Source organism: Schistocerca gregaria, chromosome 1 (genome assembly GCF_023897955.1).
Source record: "Schistocerca gregaria isolate iqSchGreg1 chromosome 1, iqSchGreg1.2, whole genome shotgun sequence".
In the NCBI taxonomy this organism is placed as follows: domain Eukaryota; kingdom Metazoa; phylum Arthropoda; class Insecta; order Orthoptera; family Acrididae; genus Schistocerca; species Schistocerca gregaria.
The window spans coordinates 751,643,975-751,663,545 of NC_064920.1; the positions used below are offsets into that span (position 1 = coordinate 751,643,975).

At 38.5% G+C, this 19,571-nt stretch overlaps 1 protein-coding gene across 1 annotated transcript in view; it reads left to right on the forward strand.

The window, feature by feature from the left end:
• The window catches only part of LOC126272881 (transient receptor potential cation channel subfamily A member 1), a 217,185-nt gene that overhangs the window by 112,181 nt on the left and 85,433 nt on the right, over window positions 1-19,571 (forward strand). Inside the window, exon 13 of the mRNA XM_049976161.1 lies at window positions 8,949-9,059. Within this exon, the coding sequence (XP_049832118.1) occupies window positions 8,949-9,059 (111 nt within the window). The remainder of the gene's footprint in view (window positions 1-8,948; window positions 9,060-19,571) is intronic.

Here is a 19,571-nt window from a genome sequence, read left to right on the forward strand (position 1 = left end):
GCCACTTCCTCATCCCCTCAAACCCAGAACCTTTCACAGAAGAACCCCAAAAGTGCCCCACTTGTGACAGGATACTTCCCGGGACTGGATCAGACTCTGAATGTGGCTCTCCAGCAGGGATACGACTTCCTCAAATCCCGCCCCGAAATGAGATCCATCCTTCATTAAATCCTCCCCACTCCACCAAGAGTGTCTTTCCGCCGCCCACCTAATCTTCGTAACCTCTTGGTTCATCCCTATGAAATCCCGAAACCACCTTCCCTACCCTCTGGCTCCTACCCCTGTAACCGCCCTCGGTGTAGAACCTTTCCTATGCACCCTCCCACCACCACCTACTCCAGTCCTGTAACCTGGAAGGTGTACACGATCAAAGGCAGAGCCACATGTGGAAGCAACCAAGTGATTTACCAACTGACCTGCCTACACTGTGACGCTTTCTATGTGGGAATGACCAGCAACAAACTGTACATTCGCATGAATGGACACAGGCAGACAGTGTTTGTTGGTAATGAGGATCACCCTGTGGCTAAACATGCCTTGGTGCACGGCCAGCACACCTTGGCACAGTGTTACACTGTCTGAGTTATCTGGATACTTCCCACCAACACTAACCTATCCGAACTCCGGAGATGGGAACTTGCCCTTCAATATATCCTCTCTTCTCGTTATCCACCAGGCCTCAATCTCCGCTAATTTTTAAGTTGCCGCCACTCATACCTCACCTGTCATTCAACATCATCTTTGCCTCCACACTTCCGCCTCGATTTACATCTCTGCCCATACTCTTGGCCTTTAAATATGTCTGCTTGTGTCTGTGTATGTATGGATGGATATCTGTGTGTGTGTGTGTGTGTGTGTGTGTGTGTGTGTGTGTGTGTGTGTGTGTGTGTGTGTGTGCGCGAGTATGGATCTATCCTTTTTTTCCCCCTAAGGTAAGTCTTTCCACCCCTGGGATTGGAATGACTCCTTACCCTCTCCCTTAAAACCCACATCCTTTCATCTTTCCTTTTCCTTCCCTCTTTCCTGACAAAGCAGCCGCTGGTTGCGAAAGCTCGAAATTCTGTGTGTGTGTTTGTGTGTTTTATTCATTGTGCCTATCTACCGGCGCTTTCCCGCTTGGTAAGTCTTGGAATATATATATATATATATATCAAAAACAAAGATTCCAAGACTTACCAAGTGGGAAAGTGCCAATAGACAGGCACAATAAATAAAACACACACACAAAATTTCTATCTTTCGCAACCGGCGGTTGCTTCTTCAGGAAAGAGTGAAGGAGAGGGAAAGACAAAAGGATGTGGGTTTTAAGGGAGAGGGTAAGGAGTCATTCCAATCCCGGAAAGCGCCGGTGGATAGGCACAATGAATAAAACACACTAACACACACACAGAATTTCGAGCTTTCGCAACTGACGGCTGCTTCGTCAGGAAAGAGGGAAGGAAAAGGAAAGATGAAAGGATGTGGGTTTTAAGGGAGAGGGTAAGGAGTCATTCCAATCCCGGGAGCGGAAAGACTTACCTTAGGGGGAAAAAAGGATAGGTATATACTCGCGCACACACACATATCCATCCATACATACACAGACACCAGCAGACATATTTAAAGGCAAAGAGAGAGAGCAAAAGAGCAAAGGCCAGGTGCATCCGCATTGCAGAGCTTGGGAGACCATTCTAACTGGACGTATTGGAGGGTTCATTGGAGAAGTGGGTCTCATCAAGATGCTGTAGCAACATCCCAGGAACATATACGGAACTCATCAAGCAATTTCTCCAGCTGGTTGTATAACTGAAGGGAAACTGTTTCTTGCCAATTAAATTCAGAACTCAGACCTGGAGAGCAGGGTAGCACATCTGCACTACAGAGCTGAGCAGATGTGCAATACCACATGCAATATTGTGAATTTGCCAAATAAAGAGCCCAATAAAGAATGAAATGCACAAAATACTCTGGAAGTTTAACTCTGGGTTCAAAAAGTTACACAGACAGTTTGTGGTCAGTGACAAAATGAAATTTGAGACCATATAAAAAAAATGCAAAATTTACTGTTGCTATAAATGTTGGCCAATAGTCCTTTTTCAGTCTGAGATTAATGCTCTTGAGCTGAAGTAAGTTAACATGATTGACCTCTCCATTCCATCATCTGATACTCGTATGTGAGACAGAACCACTCTGACACTGTGTGGGGAGCCATCTGTGGCCAACATCAGTGGCAAGTGGGGCTGTTAAGTCATAAGGCAGGGTGTTAATTGGAGGGCAGATTTTAACTTAAGAAAGTCCTGATTGTACTTTTCAGACCATTGAGAACTTCTTTTTTATGGAGGCAGTTATGCAGGTGGGTTATGGAGGCTGCCTGGAGAATAAATTGGTCATAGTAGTACACTCCTCCCAGAGATACATGAAGATCCTTAACAGACTGAGGTGCAGGCATATTCCAAATAGCCTGTACATAGCCTAAATAATGGTCTAAAGGCTGGAAAGAGGTACATTTGGGAAAGTTACACTCAAGTCTTTTCTGTATATGGCCTACAAAAACCAAATACAGATTGCGCAAACATTTCTCTATTGTGTGATCCATTATCAGAATATCATCAAAGTAACTCACACACACCTCTGCAAAACTGCAGGTGCATTAGCCATGGGGTGGAGGGGGTGGGGGGGGGGGGCACCTGTTACATTGATACAGTCTGAACAGAGAAAACTGAAAGCTTCTGTGAGTCCTAGCTAGAAGGCAGTTAAAAATACATTTTTGCAAAGTCAGTTTTGGAGAATAGCTTATCTCATGAAAGTTTAGTAAACAGCTGACCCAACCCAAGTAAGGTATAAGAATTCATGACCACCTGATAATTAATGGTTTGCTTGAAGACTCCAAGCAACTGGAAAGTCCCAGCTATCCTGAGCTCTATTAATGATGAATCCCACTGACTGTAGCAGGTTGGAGACAAAACCTGTTGTTATTCGAATTTATTGACTTCAATCTTAATCTGATCCTAAACAGCCAATGGAATAGGGGGGGGGGGGGGGGGCTTAGCAAAAATCTTGGATTTGCTGTTGGTTTTAAGACAACATGAGCCTGGAAGTCAATTGCTTCCCCCAGACCAGGTTCAAAAAATGGCACATATTGCATGTGAAATGTATCAGTGTTGGCACAAGATACTGAAAAACTAAGGCATGTATGATGTAAAGAAAGTCTAAAAGCAGAATATGCAATGAAGCCAAATATAGTCTCGACCAACGAATCTGCCAAAACAAAGAAAGACAATGATTCAGATACCTGATTAAAACTGACCATTATTTGCACACAACTCCAAAGAGGCACTTCATGGTGGATGTATGCCCACAAGTTTGGTTACACTGTACCGATCAAGTGGGTGACCAAACTAAAGTACATGGACTGGTTAATGACTGGGATTAATGTGCCAGTACTGAAAAGAAAGGTCACTGGAATGTTTTATACTGTTGTATGTAACAAAATTTTGTACAGTGTTAATACATAGCCACTGCCGGAAATGTTATTAATTTTCGTCGGTTGGGGCAACTGCTTTGTGCTCACCACACTTCAGCATATTTCTACAATGTGACCTTTACATAAACCCTTGCAGTCTCATGTAGATGGCAAGGAAGAACAGTCCATCCAACTGGAAAACCATGTGTTTGTGTCAGGAACGATACCTAGCACTAGTCCATAACTGTAGAGAACATTACTGGATGGCCACCATGAAATGGAAACTCTTTACCATTTTAAAGTCTCTTACAGAAATGTGGTGCTCTGAATCACCATGGCTCTGAGCAGTTTTGGGAATTTCAAAGACAATAAAAAAATTTGTTGCTCCACTTGTATTTGAAATATGCATACATTTCATAGCACATCAGCTAGGAAAGGATCAGATTGTCTTCGAGCTTGTTATGCATTCCTCGTTGTCCGGGCTAAGCGACTCACTACAACACAAATTAAATGTTCCATGTATTATTTACCAAATGCACATGTGAATTTACATTTTTTACTCACCCCTGCAATTCCTCAATCCTAACTGCATAATTTAAAGCATCTGAATTGTGATGTAAAAATTCTAGCCTTGCTGCTACCTCATGTATTTTGTTGGAAAAATACTCCAACAATAAAGCTAATACATCACACTGTGGTAATTCCAGCAGATCAAACAATGGAGCTAAGTTTGACCTAGAAATATAGCTGCGGGTTTGTAGACAGCAAAAGGTCCATTGATAATCTGGACATTTGACATCAATTGCTTGAAAATGCAGTGTGAAATATTTTTGACATACTTATTTGTCTTTGTGATCCTCATTAAATGGCTGAAATACCAGGGTGGTTGGCAGCACCTGTTGATGCCGCTGCTACTCGCAGTTCAGTTTTAGCCCTTGTTTCTTCTAACTAGTTAAGCATTTGAGTAAGTCCTGATGCTGTTGTTTTTGGTTTAGCTGTTGCTGCTATTTTTCCTGTGTTTGTGTTAAGTACTTGATCAAGTTTTGGTGCTGCCCTTGCTACAGCTTAAGAACTGTGGTGCCCATGGTAACACGTGTTGAATGAAAATTGCAAGCTTCTCATTGCCAATCTTGTAACTCTCATTTTAAGCCACAACCTTAATTAACATAAATAAGCAAATAACTAGTCCATGAATGAAGCAGAAACTGTTCATGAAAGAATCTTCATCAAGGTCACAATAGAAACTATTTGGAGGTTACTTCATAGTAGAAGGACTAAATTGCAGCATGAAGAGCTGGTTAACATGTATTTTGTTAGCAAAATTCTATGTAGGCAAGATCTTCTGCTAACCACAAGTTCAAGAGTTACTGCAATAAACACACAGTACACTACTGGCACTGTGTAGCCCAGTTGTAGAGACAGTTGAATAACAGTTAAATGAGACAGAGACCACTAGTGGTTGAACTTTTATTCTGTCTACTTCACATAGTTACTAAGGTCAGTCACAGTGGCTCTGTTCCCATTTTAGGCAGCCGCACTAGTTGTATGTGATGTTACATATATTGATCAATCATTTATCCATTTGGTAAGCTTACTAAAGCAATAGTGTTAAAAAGACTTTCTAAGGCAGTAGTGTGAAGATGATAGATATGTCTGGTCACATTAAATGTTTTGTTGATTGGTAGCCTAGATTTCGTACTCCTTCCTTACGTCACTGAAGCACCTTCTGTGTATATGTCACATTTATTTTATTTATGTGTTTTCCATGAGTAAATATAAAGATTCACTGTCATATTTGTGGTAGGCAACTTCTTTCTACAGGCAATGATTCTCATTAATACCCTAGTGCCATAAGGTTTATTTTGTCGTCTTTTTCTGTGCTTTGTACATATAATTTTCCCTAAATGTTTTCATCTAATGACTGAACTTCATGTAATCAGTAAACAATAGATCTAGATACCCAAAGCAGATCCATGACTGAGATCATAACTACACCAACTAACACAGTACATAGGTCATCATGACCTCAAGACAATGACAGCTGTACTTATAGACTAGAATGCTTCGAAAGATATTTAATATAAACAGAAGACAAAGTCATCATGCTAGAGCTAAGTCAAAAAATAACCTCCAAAAATGAGGCCATATAGAGAGGGTGTTCATATTATTTTGTCCAACCCTGTGGAAAAATAAATATGGAGAATTATTGTGTTCTTGTGCATCTGCTGTTGTGACTTTTCTACTGTGGTAATTACAGATCAGTGGAATGCTCAAGTTTGTATAAAAATACGCAAAACATAAATCTGAAGAGATATTTTCATTGTCTATTTATAAACAAGCATTATAGCATAACTTAATTTACTTTGTTGTATATACTCTTTGGATAGTGTCAGTTTTAAATTAATTATCTTTTAACTTCAAAGTAGTGCAACTAAAAATGTGATTGTAATCCTTGTAAGCTGTTAACTTCGTACTTATCTGTGTAGCATTTGTTTCACTTGCCTTCTCTTACTTCCCAACCCTCAATCCTAATTTCTTTTCTTTTGTTCTGTTATAGATGCAATCCCCATGTAGTTCATGGAAGTGCTTTATAATTTCTCTTATACTTTCTTGAATCATTTTGTTGTTGGGAGTGAATGTAAATTTCTGTTCCAATTCTTGTAAATTCTTTTTTACTGGCGTCTCCCTGTCAAGAATACTTCCAAATTTCTTACTGTCTTCTTTTAATGAAAATGACTGAGTGTATTTTAAAGTAGACTGTGGCACATTGGTTGAGAGTTTCCGATTTTTACTTAGAAAATGGCAGGGAAGTATTATGCCAGAAAGCATCTAAGGATCTCAAACCAAGGAGCAGACAATACAAGAAGAAAATAAAACTAAAGAAATCAAACAGTGGAAAATCCAGAATGGAATGTAACAATATTATCAAAAGAAAAGTGGCCACTCACCATATAGCACAGATGCTGAGTCACTGATAGGCATGACAAAAATACTGTCACAAATAGAGCTTTTGGCTCATAAGGCCTTCATCAAAAATAGATTACAGACAGAGACATGCACACTCACGTAAATGCAAGTCATCTAGTTTTGATGAAGACCTTCCTGGCCAAAAGCGACATTTGTGACAGTCTTTTTGTTGTGCCTATTTGTGACTCAGAATCTCCACTAAATGATGAGTCTGCAACTTTTGTTTCCATAATATTGTTAATAACAAAGAAAATTACATGCTCATAATTGTTGAGCAGTGAGTACTTGTGGAATAATAAGTGGTGAGGAAATAGTCCCCAAAATAGAGGGAAGACATTGAGGGACTGAAACTAGAAACATAGATCAGATAAAAACTAGAGATCAACAGCAGAAGGAAAGAAGAGATTTGTGACAGAGAAGAAGCAGCCAAAGGAAAAGTCAATGTAAAAAGTGTGTCACAAAATGAGGAATTAAGTAAATGTATCTAAAAACAAAGATGATGTGACTTACCAAACGAAAGCACTGGTAGGTTGATAGACACACAAACATACACACAAAATTCAAGATTTCGCAACCAACAGTTGCTTCATTAGGAAAGAGGGAAGGAGAGGGAAAGACGAAAGGATGTGGGTTTTAAGGGAGAGCGTAAGGAGTCATTCCAATCCCGGGAGCGGAAAGACTTACCTTAGGGGGAAAAAAGGACAGGTATACACTGGCACACACACAACATATCCATCTGCACATACACAGACACAAGCAGACATTTGTCAAGGCCGTTACAAATGTCTGCCCATCTACAAAATGTGCTGTGTGGAAATTAAGGTGGTCTCTGAACTTATCTTCTTTAAATCGAGAACTTCATAAATCTCATTTGAAACCAATTTTTGGAATGAAAGACAAGGAAAATATCAGTTTTTAGTATATGAACATTCTAATGCATATAGTAAAGAGCTCATTTCTTAGTTTAAACAATGGAAAATCCTGGATGGAATAACAACAATTGGAAATGATATATTGCTACTCACTACATAGAGGAAATGTTGAGTCACAGACAGGCACAACGAAAAAAAAAAAAATGTTTTATTTATTCGGCTATTGGACTATATCCTTTATCAGAAGAGAAAATAGTAACAAAGGAAACTAACAGAGAATAGTAACAAAAGGACTTAGTCCAAGAGCTACATGCAAACAGCATGCTTCTTCTTTGTGCCTATCTGCAGCTCAGTGCCTCCTCTATCTGCTGAGAAGCAACCTATTTTTTCCAGTTGATGTTGTTTCTTAGTTTAATTTATTTGTTGTGTCAGATCTTCATTGCCAGAGGAAGAGAAAAAACATTTAGTGTTTGTTTCTTACAGCTTTTCTGTTTTCCTTCCATTTTCTTCCATCTTTTTCCTTTTAAATCATCAGGTTTATAACTAGTCCATTAAAATTCTTAATTCCAGTTATACTTTATATGTTCAAATATTGAATAATAAAGTCATGAAATATTGATTACCTTAATATTTCCATAGACATTTTCACTACTTTTTTCCAGTCCTGCTTTTCTTTCATTTCAGATTTTAATTTCCATCACTTCTTGTAAAAAGTAATGGGTGAATAATGAATGATATAGACTATAATGTTTCATGTTCTGCATCCACTATTCACCTATAACATGTAAATCTTTCCCGTAAATTGATATTAGTCCAAATACTTTATATTTTTGTATGAATATGAAGAACATCAATTAATAAGTAGTAACCCAGTCTACCAAATTGGCTATGCCATATTCATTTGACATGTCACTCATGATTATGTACCTCACAGCCTGAGGGTAATTGTTTGCAAGTGAATAGTCAAAAACAATTTTTGTAACTGAGCTGTTTTGTCCTATCTTTCTTTATAATGACTATGGCATTTTGTGCAAAAAGCATCATGCTTCAGTAGTTACATACTACACAGTGGAACCAGGCTTTACAGTCTTTGTGTACTGTATAGTTCTATTTCTATTTTGTTACACTTACCAACCCATTATTTTTCTACATTTGTGTTCCTCCACTTAAAGACATAATCTAACTTGGGAGAACATACAATGAAACAATGAGATATTTAGCTCTCTAGATCAGTGACTCGTGCTGCAGAAAAGAATTGACCTGTAATTGCTGGAAAAGAGTGGGAAACTGCAATCTTTTACTTCAAACACAGGTAGTGAAATAATCAGAAATGTGCTCTGTTTTTAAATTCATATTTTTGTAGCATTTTTTACTGAAAGTTTTGTGTGTTTTTGATGTGGTGTGATTAACAAATTATTTTCAAATTTAGATAAAGGCTGAATAATGTAAATCTGTCACAGGCATTGCAGCACCAAAGTTATGATTCAAGTGATTATGATACACAATATTGATGCAATTCATAGTTCTCTCTTTTCTCCCCTGCTTTGTTGTATATAAAACCTGCAAATGTAAAAGATGTAACATACACAAATATTGATGACAAAGATGTGAAGTGTAGATTCTCAAGTTGTCACTATCTTTTCCTCATGATTTACTAACGTCTACAGATCAAATACAACTTCTCGTGCCTGAAGTGTCCTTCAGTGTATGCACAGGTGGATGAAAAAACTGGTGATGCACTTCTCATTTCAAAGCCAATTCCTCTGTCGGCACTTAATGTAAGTTCTTCATAGGGTTCCTCCTCTGCATGGAAAGACGCAACAATAGCCGTTTCTTCAGGTTGCCTAGATACTCATCTCTGTCAGAGAATGGTTTTCCAGTTTGCAGGTAATAGTGTAATGCTGGTCATGTGTATTTAATTAAAACTTCTCATCAATAAAATACATTTTCTCTGGTCAACAAAATTGTAAAGAGGGGTAACATAGTAAAAACTGTTTGTTGGTGGTATTTTAGAAATGGTATGCCACACAGAGCCTTTGATATGTGTTGAGTTATCTGCTTTACTGTGGAAGTCTGGGAATACAAACAGTATACATGTATCTTTAACTAACTCTTATGTAAATGAACCAGTATCTGATTTGTTAGTGGTGTAGGTGGCTGTACAAAAACGTTAAATGCAGTGTATAGTTAGGGATAGGTCATTTATAATTAAAAGCAAATAAATAAAATTTTTGGGCTCCACTGCAGCATTAATGTTTACATGAAAAGGTTATTAAATACTGAATTATGAATAACACAACTGACAATACACTATTACTTGCAGCATCATTATGTGTCTGCTTTAGCCTGTCTGCTTCTTAGTTGTACAGTAACCAATGCAGTAGGGCTGCAAAATGCTGCATCTGTATCTGTGTAACTCTCATTAACTGGAATGCCAATCCTGTCCTCTAAGTAGAATTTTAGCTGAATGTTAGTTAGAAGAAAAAAACATGTTATGTATTGTGTGCAGATAAAGTATAACTTCGAATACTACCAATACTCACGTGAGAAGATCACTAAACAGAGGGAGCTGTTGAAAGATGAAAAATGGACTCCTGCTCCCTTAAGTACTGTCAATGTAAGTATGCCTTTTTTCTTTTGCTGGAGAATACATCATATGAATCTGTAAGTGCTTTGATCTCTCATAAAATGTCTTGTAGATATAGAGCTGCTTGATGATATTAAACATTAAACTGCATGGACATTTTGCTGTTGTTATATTTCATAAGGAATGTATTCATAACATTTATACTTACTCCAAAGTAAGGAAACTAGAATATTAATAGCACTAAAAATCATTGTAAGCTGTATTGTGAAATGATTTTATTTTCTCTACATGTTCAATCATTTTATTGAGAAAGAGGATCAACAGGAATCACATTTGTTGATGCATAACTATTGCATATTGAATTATACAGATCCTAGAGGTCATCTGAGGCATCATATTGAACCGAATTTTATTATCATTTTACATATCTTTGAAATCATTTGAGGCATTGTAAGGGAGAGTACAGTTAGGATACACACATACACAACAAATTATTAATAGTTTTAGCATTACAAATATCAATATATATCAGAATAAATATTTACAAGGCATATACTACTCAAAAATAAAGTTAAGGTACACACATACACAACAAGTTATTAATTGTTGAGGCATTACCTATATCAGTATATTAGAGATATAAATATTTACAAGGCATTTACAACACAAAAGTAAAGTATGACTTACGTTACTTCTCACTGATTAATCACATCCTAATGCAACTAGTTCAATAACAAACACTTGTTACAATCATACCATTTTCTTGGCCTCAATTATAAACTCAGCAACTTCATAAGGACCCAGTTTAATAGAAAATCTTTGTTTTTTCTTTAGAATTATCGATCTAGTAGCTCATTTATAAACTAGGCTAAGACATTGAAGAAGTTAGTTCATTTGTTTGTAAAATGCCTCTTTTTTTTAATTTATTTACAGTGGAATGATTCGAGGTCATATTTGTTTCTGATATTGTACTTACAACACATATCATACTTCTGGTGTTTACGATAGTTCTCCTTGATTTACATTACACACAGCAAGCTAGATAATGATGTGAGAGTCATAATCTTTAGTTTTCTGACACTAGTTAGGTCTTCAAAGGGATATGGATGCCATGCTAAAAATAGGGCAAATATACCTTTACTAATTTTATATACTACTTTATTTGTGTGATTATCTCAAGGCAGTTTGGAATCAATTGCTGTCCAAAAAAAATTTACAGCACTTAATTCCTGTTCAAATTGTTTGTTATGGTTATACATCATATTTAGGTCCTGTGCTGTATCTTGATTTAGACAGAGGGAATTTGCATTACACAAACCTTTCTCAGTATCACCAATCCATCCATCTCATATTTCAATATCTCTATTATTTTTGATGTTATGCAGACAGCTGGATCAGTGACAAATAACTTCATGTATATGGTCCCATTATGGTGTATGACAAGTCATCAATTTAAATAATGATGATAATAATAAGACTGGTACTAGTCCTGAACCTTGAGGGATGGTTGCATGCACTGACAAATACCCAGACTCTGTACCATTTACAACAATCTCTGCATTCTACTACTTAAATATTTTGCTAATACAACAGCATTTTCAGTACGGCTATAAAACTGCAGTTTATTTAATAACATCTTGTGGTACACAGTGTCAGAAACTTTTGAAAACTCAAAAATCTGTCCTAAACCCATGTTCTGCTATCTATTTACTTGGATGCACTGTGTCAGAAATGACATTAACTATACACATTCATAATCTGAAACCAAACTGACTATTAATGAACATCTTTTTATCTTCAAAGTGATTACAATTTGTTTATTTGGTACATCTTCAATTACTTTTGGTATCAGTGGAACTATTGACACAGGTCTGTAACTGTCACAAATTGAGAGGAGATTTTTGTTATGAAATGGGGTAACTTCTATATACTTCAGTTTACATGGGTACTGATCTTCCAGAATGTGTGCATTCACTACATGTTTCAGTAGTTCTGCTAGGTGAAATGATACATATTATAACATTGCTGTACTCAATCAGTAAATATTACTACTGATGCTGTCTTTTTCAACACATCGGAGAGATCTTGCACATCAATTGATCTAAAACTAACTGCACTTACATGCTTTGCAGCATTTTCCAAAAAATTCATGTGGCCAGATGGCTGTGTTTTACGTGTTCATGTCTCTATTATTTCCTGTACCATATGAATGAAAATATCGAAATACATATCACTCAGATTGCTGTATTCTGTCTGCTTATCCCTTTTGTTATAAACTTATTGTTAATTTTCTTCACATTTTGGGTCAAATTCTATTTACAGATGCGAGTATTATTGCAACTTATTTTTAGGATCTTACTTTTTTAGCTCTGACTAAATCTTTTCTTTTCACTTCTTAACATTTCTTTATGATGTAACAACCTGTACTGCTATATCAGTCATAATACTGATCATACATTCTATATAGTGGAGACGCTGAATCGCAGATAGGCACAACAAAAAGACTCAAAAATGAGCTTTCTGCCAACGAGGCCTTTGTCAAAAGTAGACAACAAACAGACATACACGCCCACACACACACACACACACACACACACACACACACACAGGCACATGCGAGCACACTCAAATGCAGCTCACACACATGACCACAGTCTCTGGCAGCTGAAGCCAGACTATGAGCAGCAGCACGTCATGGGAGCGGCAGTCGGGTAGGGATTAGGAACAGGCTGGTCCAGGGAGTGGTAGCAGGATAGGTGAGAGGTACTGTAAAGTAGTGCTAGTACGAGTGATACAGGGATGATGTGGAGAGTATGACAGCTAGGTGCAGTTGGGAGGTTAGACGGAGGGCAAGGGAGAGAGCAGGGGTAACGGAGAAGGAGACTGGGTGCATTGGTGGAATAGAGGACTGTCTAATGCTGTAATGGGAACGGGGAAGGGGCTAGATGGGTAAGGACAATGACTAATGAAGGTTGAGGCTGGGAGGGCTTTGGGAACATAGGCTATATTGCAGGAAGAGTTCTCACCTGTGCAGTTCAGAAAAGCTTATGTTAATGGGAAGCATCCAGATCGCACAGGCAGTGAAGCAGTCATCGAAATGAAGAATGTCATGTTGGACGGCATGCTCAGCAGCAGGGTGATCCAGTTGTTTCTTGGCTACAGTTTGTCAGTGGCCATTCATGCGGGCAAACAGCTTGTTGGTTGTCATACCTACATAGAATGCAGCACAGTGGTTGCAGCTTAGCTTGTAGACCACACAACTGGTTCCACCGGTAGCCTGCCTTTGAGGGGTTGGTGATGTTAGTGACTGGACTGGAGTAGTTGGTAGTGGGAGGATGTATGAGACAGTCTAGGTCTGTTACAGGGATATGAGCCATGAGGTAAGGGACTGGGAGCAGGGATTGTGTTGTGGGCATTCATACAGGTTGATGGCATGTTGTTTGTCATGCCCACATAGAATGCAGCACTGTGTTTGCGGCTTGGCTTCTAGACCACATGACTGGTTTCACAGGTAGCCCTGCTTTTGATGGAATAGATGATGTTTGTGACCAGACTGGAGTAGCTGGTGGTGGGAGGATGTATGGGACGGGTCTTGCATCTAGATTTGTTACAGGGATATGAGCCATGAGGCAAGGGGTTGGGAGTGGGGGTTGTGTAGAGATGGATGAAAATGTTGGGTAGGTTCTGTGGGCAGTGGAGTACCATTGTGGGAGGTGTGAGAAGGATAGTGGGTAGGGCATTTCTCATTTCAGGGCATGATGAGAGGTAGGCGAAACCATGGTGGAGCATATGGTTGTTGCTCCAGTCTTGGGTGGTACTGAGTCACAAGGGGACTGTTCCTCTTTGGCCAGACAGTGTGGAGCTGTTGGGTGGCTGGAAAGATAAGGCACAGGAGATGTGTTTTTGTACAAAATTGGGAGGGTAATTACTACATGGACATGACAACCAACAAGCTGTCTGTCTGCATGAATGGCCACCGATCAACTGTGGGCAAGAAACAACTATACCACGCTTTTTCTGAGCATGCAAACCAACACAAAGTTCTTCATTTCAGTGGCTGCCTCACAGCCTCTGCCATCTGGATCCTTCCCACCAACACTAGCTTTTCTGAATTGTGCTGATGGGAATTCCCACTGCAGCAATATATCCTATGTACCCATAACCCTTCTGGCCTCAATCTTCATTAGTCATTTTCCTTACCTATCTAGCCCCTTCCCTGTTCCCATTTCCAGCAGTACACAACTCTCTATTCCCTCCAATGCACCCAGACTTTTCAGTTCCTCTCCTTTTCTGCCACCCCCACTGTCTCCACAGCCCTCCTTCTATACTCCCAATTGCACCTAGCTGCCCTACCTTCTCTCCACCTCATCCCTGCATGCTTCTCACTTTACCATCCCCCACCCCTACCTTGCTATCCCAGTCCCTCCCCACCCCAGCCTCCTCACCGCCATCCAGTTGCCTCTCCCATCATTCATTTCTGCTCGTAGTCTGCCTTCAGGTGCCAGAGACAGTAGTCGTGTGTGTGTGAGTTGCATTTGTGTGAGTGTGTGTGCTGCCAGAGACTGTGGTCATGTGTGTGTGAGAGTTGTGTTTGCAATGGTATGTGTATCCTCGTGTGTTTTTGTTGTCTCGTTTTGACAAAGGCCTTCTTGGCTGAAAGCTCATTTTCTAACAGTCATTTGTTGTGCCTACCTGCAATGCAGCATCTCTGCTATATGATGTGTAGCAACTATCCTTTACATAATATTGTTACATTCCATCCTGGATTTCCCATTGTTTGATCATACATTCTCCTTTTCTTCAGTACTCATTCATCAAACACATTATTACATTTATTTATCTTTTCCTCACATAATAGTTTACAAGGAGTTACACACTATGGGTCTCAAACCAGAAGTTATTTATGTATTTATTTACACTGAAGTGCCAAAGAAACTGGTATAGGCATGTGTATTCAAATACAGAAATATGTAAAGAGGCAGTATATGGCACTGTGGTCGGTAGCACCTATATATGGCAACAAGTGCCCAGCACACTTGTTAGATCAGTTACTGCTACTACAATGGCAGGTTATCAAGATTTAAGTGAGTTTGAATGTGGTGTTATAGTTGGTGCACGAGCAATGGGACACAGCATCTCTGAAGTAGTGATTAAGTGAGGATTTTCCCGTACAACCATTTCACAGGTGTACTGTGAATATCACAAATCCGGTAAAACATCAAATCTCCAACATCACTGCAGGCAGAAAAAGATCCTGCAAGAATGGGACCAACAATGACTGAAGAGAATTGTTCAACATGACAGAAGTGCAACCCTTCCACAAATTGATGCAGATTTCAGTGCTGGGCCGTCAACAAGAGTCAGCGGGTGAACCATTCTACGAAACATCATCAATATGGGCTTTCAGAGCCGAAGGCCCACTCATGTACCCTTGATGACTGCATGACACAAAGCTTTATGCCTCATCCCTGGCCTGTCAACACAGACATTGGACTGTTGATAACTGGAAACATGTTGCATGATTGGGCAAGTCTTGTTTCAAATTGTATCAGGTGGATGAACGTGTACAGTTATGGAGACAGCATCATGAATTAATGGACCCTGAATGTCAGCGGGGGACAGTTCAGGCTGAAAGAGGTTCTGTAATGGTGAGGGGCATATGCAGCACCCCCTGATATATCCAGACAGGACTCTTACAGGTGACACGTACATAAGCAACCTGTATGATCACCTGCATTCGTTCATGTCCATTGTGCATTCTGACAGACTTTGGCAATTCTAGCAGGACAATGCGACACCATGAACATCCAGACTTGCTACAAAGCGGCTCCAAGAGCGCACTTCTGAGTTTAAACACTTCTGCTGGCCAGCAAAATCTCCAGACATGAACATTATTGAGCATATCTGGAATGCTTTGAAATGTGCTGTTGAAAAGAGATCTCCACCCTCTCATACTCTTACAGATTTATGGACAGCCCTGCAGATTCATGGTGTCAGTTCCCTCCAGCACAACTTCTGAAATTACTCAAACCCATGCCACTCTGTGTTGTGACTTCTCCGTATTCACTGGGGCCCTACGCAATATAAGGCACATTTACCAGTTTCTTTGGCTCTTCAGTGTATTTAGCCTACTGATTACATACAGCATTGTGTACAAGGTGATACTTTACTTCACACAAATCAGTTAATGGGCTTTTCATTTGTTGCTGATTTCAGTATAATTTGTACAGTTCCTGTAGTCTTCTTAAACAACACAGCTACCTCAAAACTCATCTGCTATATTTCGTGGTAGGAACATAATACTTGACTGCACTATAGTCCTGGTGATGTACTTAATGGTACCGGAATTACTGACCCAGTTTGATCATGTTGGTTATTTCTCTGGTTTAGCTCTTCCAGACGTTTTGTTCAGATTTTGCCTAGGATACTTTATGAGTTGATAACCCATGTATCTGTCACACCAAGATCGTTTGCAGAGTTTAAATGTGGCTTCCACTAATCACAATCATACTGTGACATACACAGGTCTTTTTAAACAGTTTTCTATTTTTTTTTCAACTCTCTGTACTCATACATAATAGCTAGTTCATCCATTTGGGAATCCATTCTGAGCATGCTGCTGCCTCATATACCTCGCTAGTTGGTGCTCTCTCGTTTGATGCTGCACATCACTATCACAGATACCAAGACGGAATTACCTCTCATGACAGAATATGATTTCATGCCATTCATTCCTTTAATTGCACTTTTACTACACCATTCAAATGTGATGCATGTTAATGAGATGAGATATGAGTGCTGGATGACTGCTTGCACAATTTGGATGTCAGTTTGTGAGTCTATATTCCATTTCCTCCCAGAACCAGGAAAATAATCCTGTGCAATTTCCTTGAGTTACCAACATTTGTGTACAGCTAGTATCTCACACCAGCATAGTGAGTAATTCTCTGAAGGGGCCACACTGCTTCCTGTAGCTGTTCAATTAAGATTGTACTGAAATTTAGACAAATGCACAAATTCTGATATTTGTTATCATTGTAGTATGTCCACACTGTTTAAGAATCCAGTATGATGCTTGAAACAACATACCATCCCTTCAGAAAGTTGAATACAATTGTTATGAATGCAGCATTTTCATGGGCAGTGCTGTGTTAATATTGTGATGTTTTCAGTATTAATAAAGAATCAGTTATTTTGTTTATAATAATCACAAACACAAACTCAATCATAATATTTATTGTCATTTTTGTGTCACCAATTCCAAATGTAGAGTAACATTATAACTGGTGATAACAGAGATCATATTTTGGCTTTGATTTTGTGCGTTTTCGTCCTCTGTTTTCTGAAGACAACCTGTCTTGATATGCCGAAATACTTAAAGTATGCACTTTCTTCCCATTTCTGTGTTGACTTCGATTCAGATATTCTATTTATACACTTTCAGTTCATTAGCCCTCTTTGTCTTCATAGTCATAAATGAATTATAGAATTGTTCAAATATAACAAGGAAAGTTCTGGCAGAATGTAAATAATTTAGGTGTAAAGGAGACCACTCCAATCATTCTTCCAAATGCTAGCAAAGTTATTATTTTTCACGTGCCTATTGACTCAGTGGTCCTGCTGTTTGGTTTGTTTGATATTCCATATGATTACTTTTACTTTGCTACTCTCACTTTCACAGTCCTGAGTTATTCGTGAGTGTCCAGTCACTTTTGAAACACTATGCGCTCCCACATAAGGCCATATTTCGTTGGGGTTTGTGAAAGATCTTTCTATCACTCTCTGCTATACTAATCATTAAAGGCTCCACACATTGCCCTTTTGTTGAAAAGCATTTTTGTTGTACTGAGAGTTATAGGCTTTTCAAAAATCAAGAAATCTTGCTTCTACCCAATTGCCTTTATCCATGGCTTTCATAATGTCATGTTAGAAAACACATGTTGGATTTTGCATGACTAGTGTTATTAGAAGGTCGTTCTGTTTGAGGAACCTCATTACATTAGGGTTTAAAATGTGTTCCGTGATTATAAAAATTGTCAATAATATTGGATAGCACTTTATTGGATCACTTGTGTTACACTTATTCTAGATGGATGTGTTCTGTATGTTCTTACAAACACTGGGCATAGTAGCCTATTCTAAGGATCTAGGTTACTATGAATGAAACACACAAAACACTGGCGTAATATTCTAAGAATATTGTGTGTATTTCATCCATAATGTATAAAATATTCTACCAAGAACTGATGGAACAGTGAATCAGTCCAGAATATGTTTTTGTATAATGTGAAATAGAAATATTTTGGACCAAGATTCGGTTTTCGGTATTTGTGGGACTGTAGTCTTTCCTTCTGTATGACCTGAAGAAATTTGGCATAATATTTATACACTAAATCAGGTCGTCATATGTATCCCTAGTTCCTGTCCATATCTTTGGTAATTGTTCACCCATTACCACTAGTGTGTATCTGTAGATGCCTCCAGCCACAGCTGCTTCTGACTAGAAGCAAGGTTGTACTAGGTATGTGAAAACTTTAATATAAGGTTCCATGCTTTGATGGTGGTGGAGCTGATCTACTAATTAATGAGGTTTCACAAAAGGCGCTTTCCACAGCCTGCTTGACAGGCTGCTGTAATTTTTGTTTCTGTTCTCTGTATATTGTGTTTACATATGAGTACATGGGAGATTTGGGGCTTGAGGAGCCTGGTATGGCACTTTTGTTCATCCTGACTCTCATGTACCATTTTTATTTATGTCTGAAGTATTTCTCCCTGCAATTTTTAGAATTTTAGGTGATTTTTAACTGTGCTGGGGAGCATGTATATTTGGATGGATGAGAAAAAGTGCACTTGATATTATTCTTTCCTAAAATGCATCCACTTCTGATGGATGTGGAGCCAATGTAAAGAAGAAAGGTGATTGTGGATGGTTCTTCCTGTGTGTGCTCATCTGTTTACCACTGCCATCTGTGATGGTGAATCCGGAATGTTGTTAGCAAGTATATACAGAATGAACAATGTAATAGCACACATGTTCATCAGATCACTGGTAATGGCATTATTAATTTGGCATGGAAATATTCTGTTTTGACTGACCTGTCCAGTATGACACCCAACATTTTTTCCCTCCTGGAATTAGCCTCATGTGATTTGTGAGAACCACAAACAAATGTATTCAATCTCAAATAGTGCACACAAGAGACCTGTTTTTACCTCACCTGAAGAAAACGACTACATCAGCCATCAAAAATTATGTGCAAAAATGGAATCATCAACTTGCCTGTTAATCAAAAATGTACTGCCAGTCTAACATTCTCTTTTTTGTCTAACTGCCATTGTTACTGTTCAGTATTTAAAATAAAGTTTTTTGTGATGGAAACTGTGTGTTCATTCTTTATGTTATGTGTCAAAAAATGCAGATATCATTTTAAAGTTGCATTCATTTGTTGTAGCTTCCATTTTCCTTTACGTAACATGACATTTTTTAAAATTTTGATTGTTAGACCAGTAAATATTATTAATATTTAAAATGCATTACAGTGTAGTGCATTATGAAGTAATTACATGTAATAGGATCATAACATCTGTTTTGACTTGGACCTGCCTTGTCAATACATACATACAATGGGGTCGCATTCAAAACTATCGAATATTACAGAGGTTTCAAAAATATCCTTCATTTTTGAGTTATTAATGAAAGTCG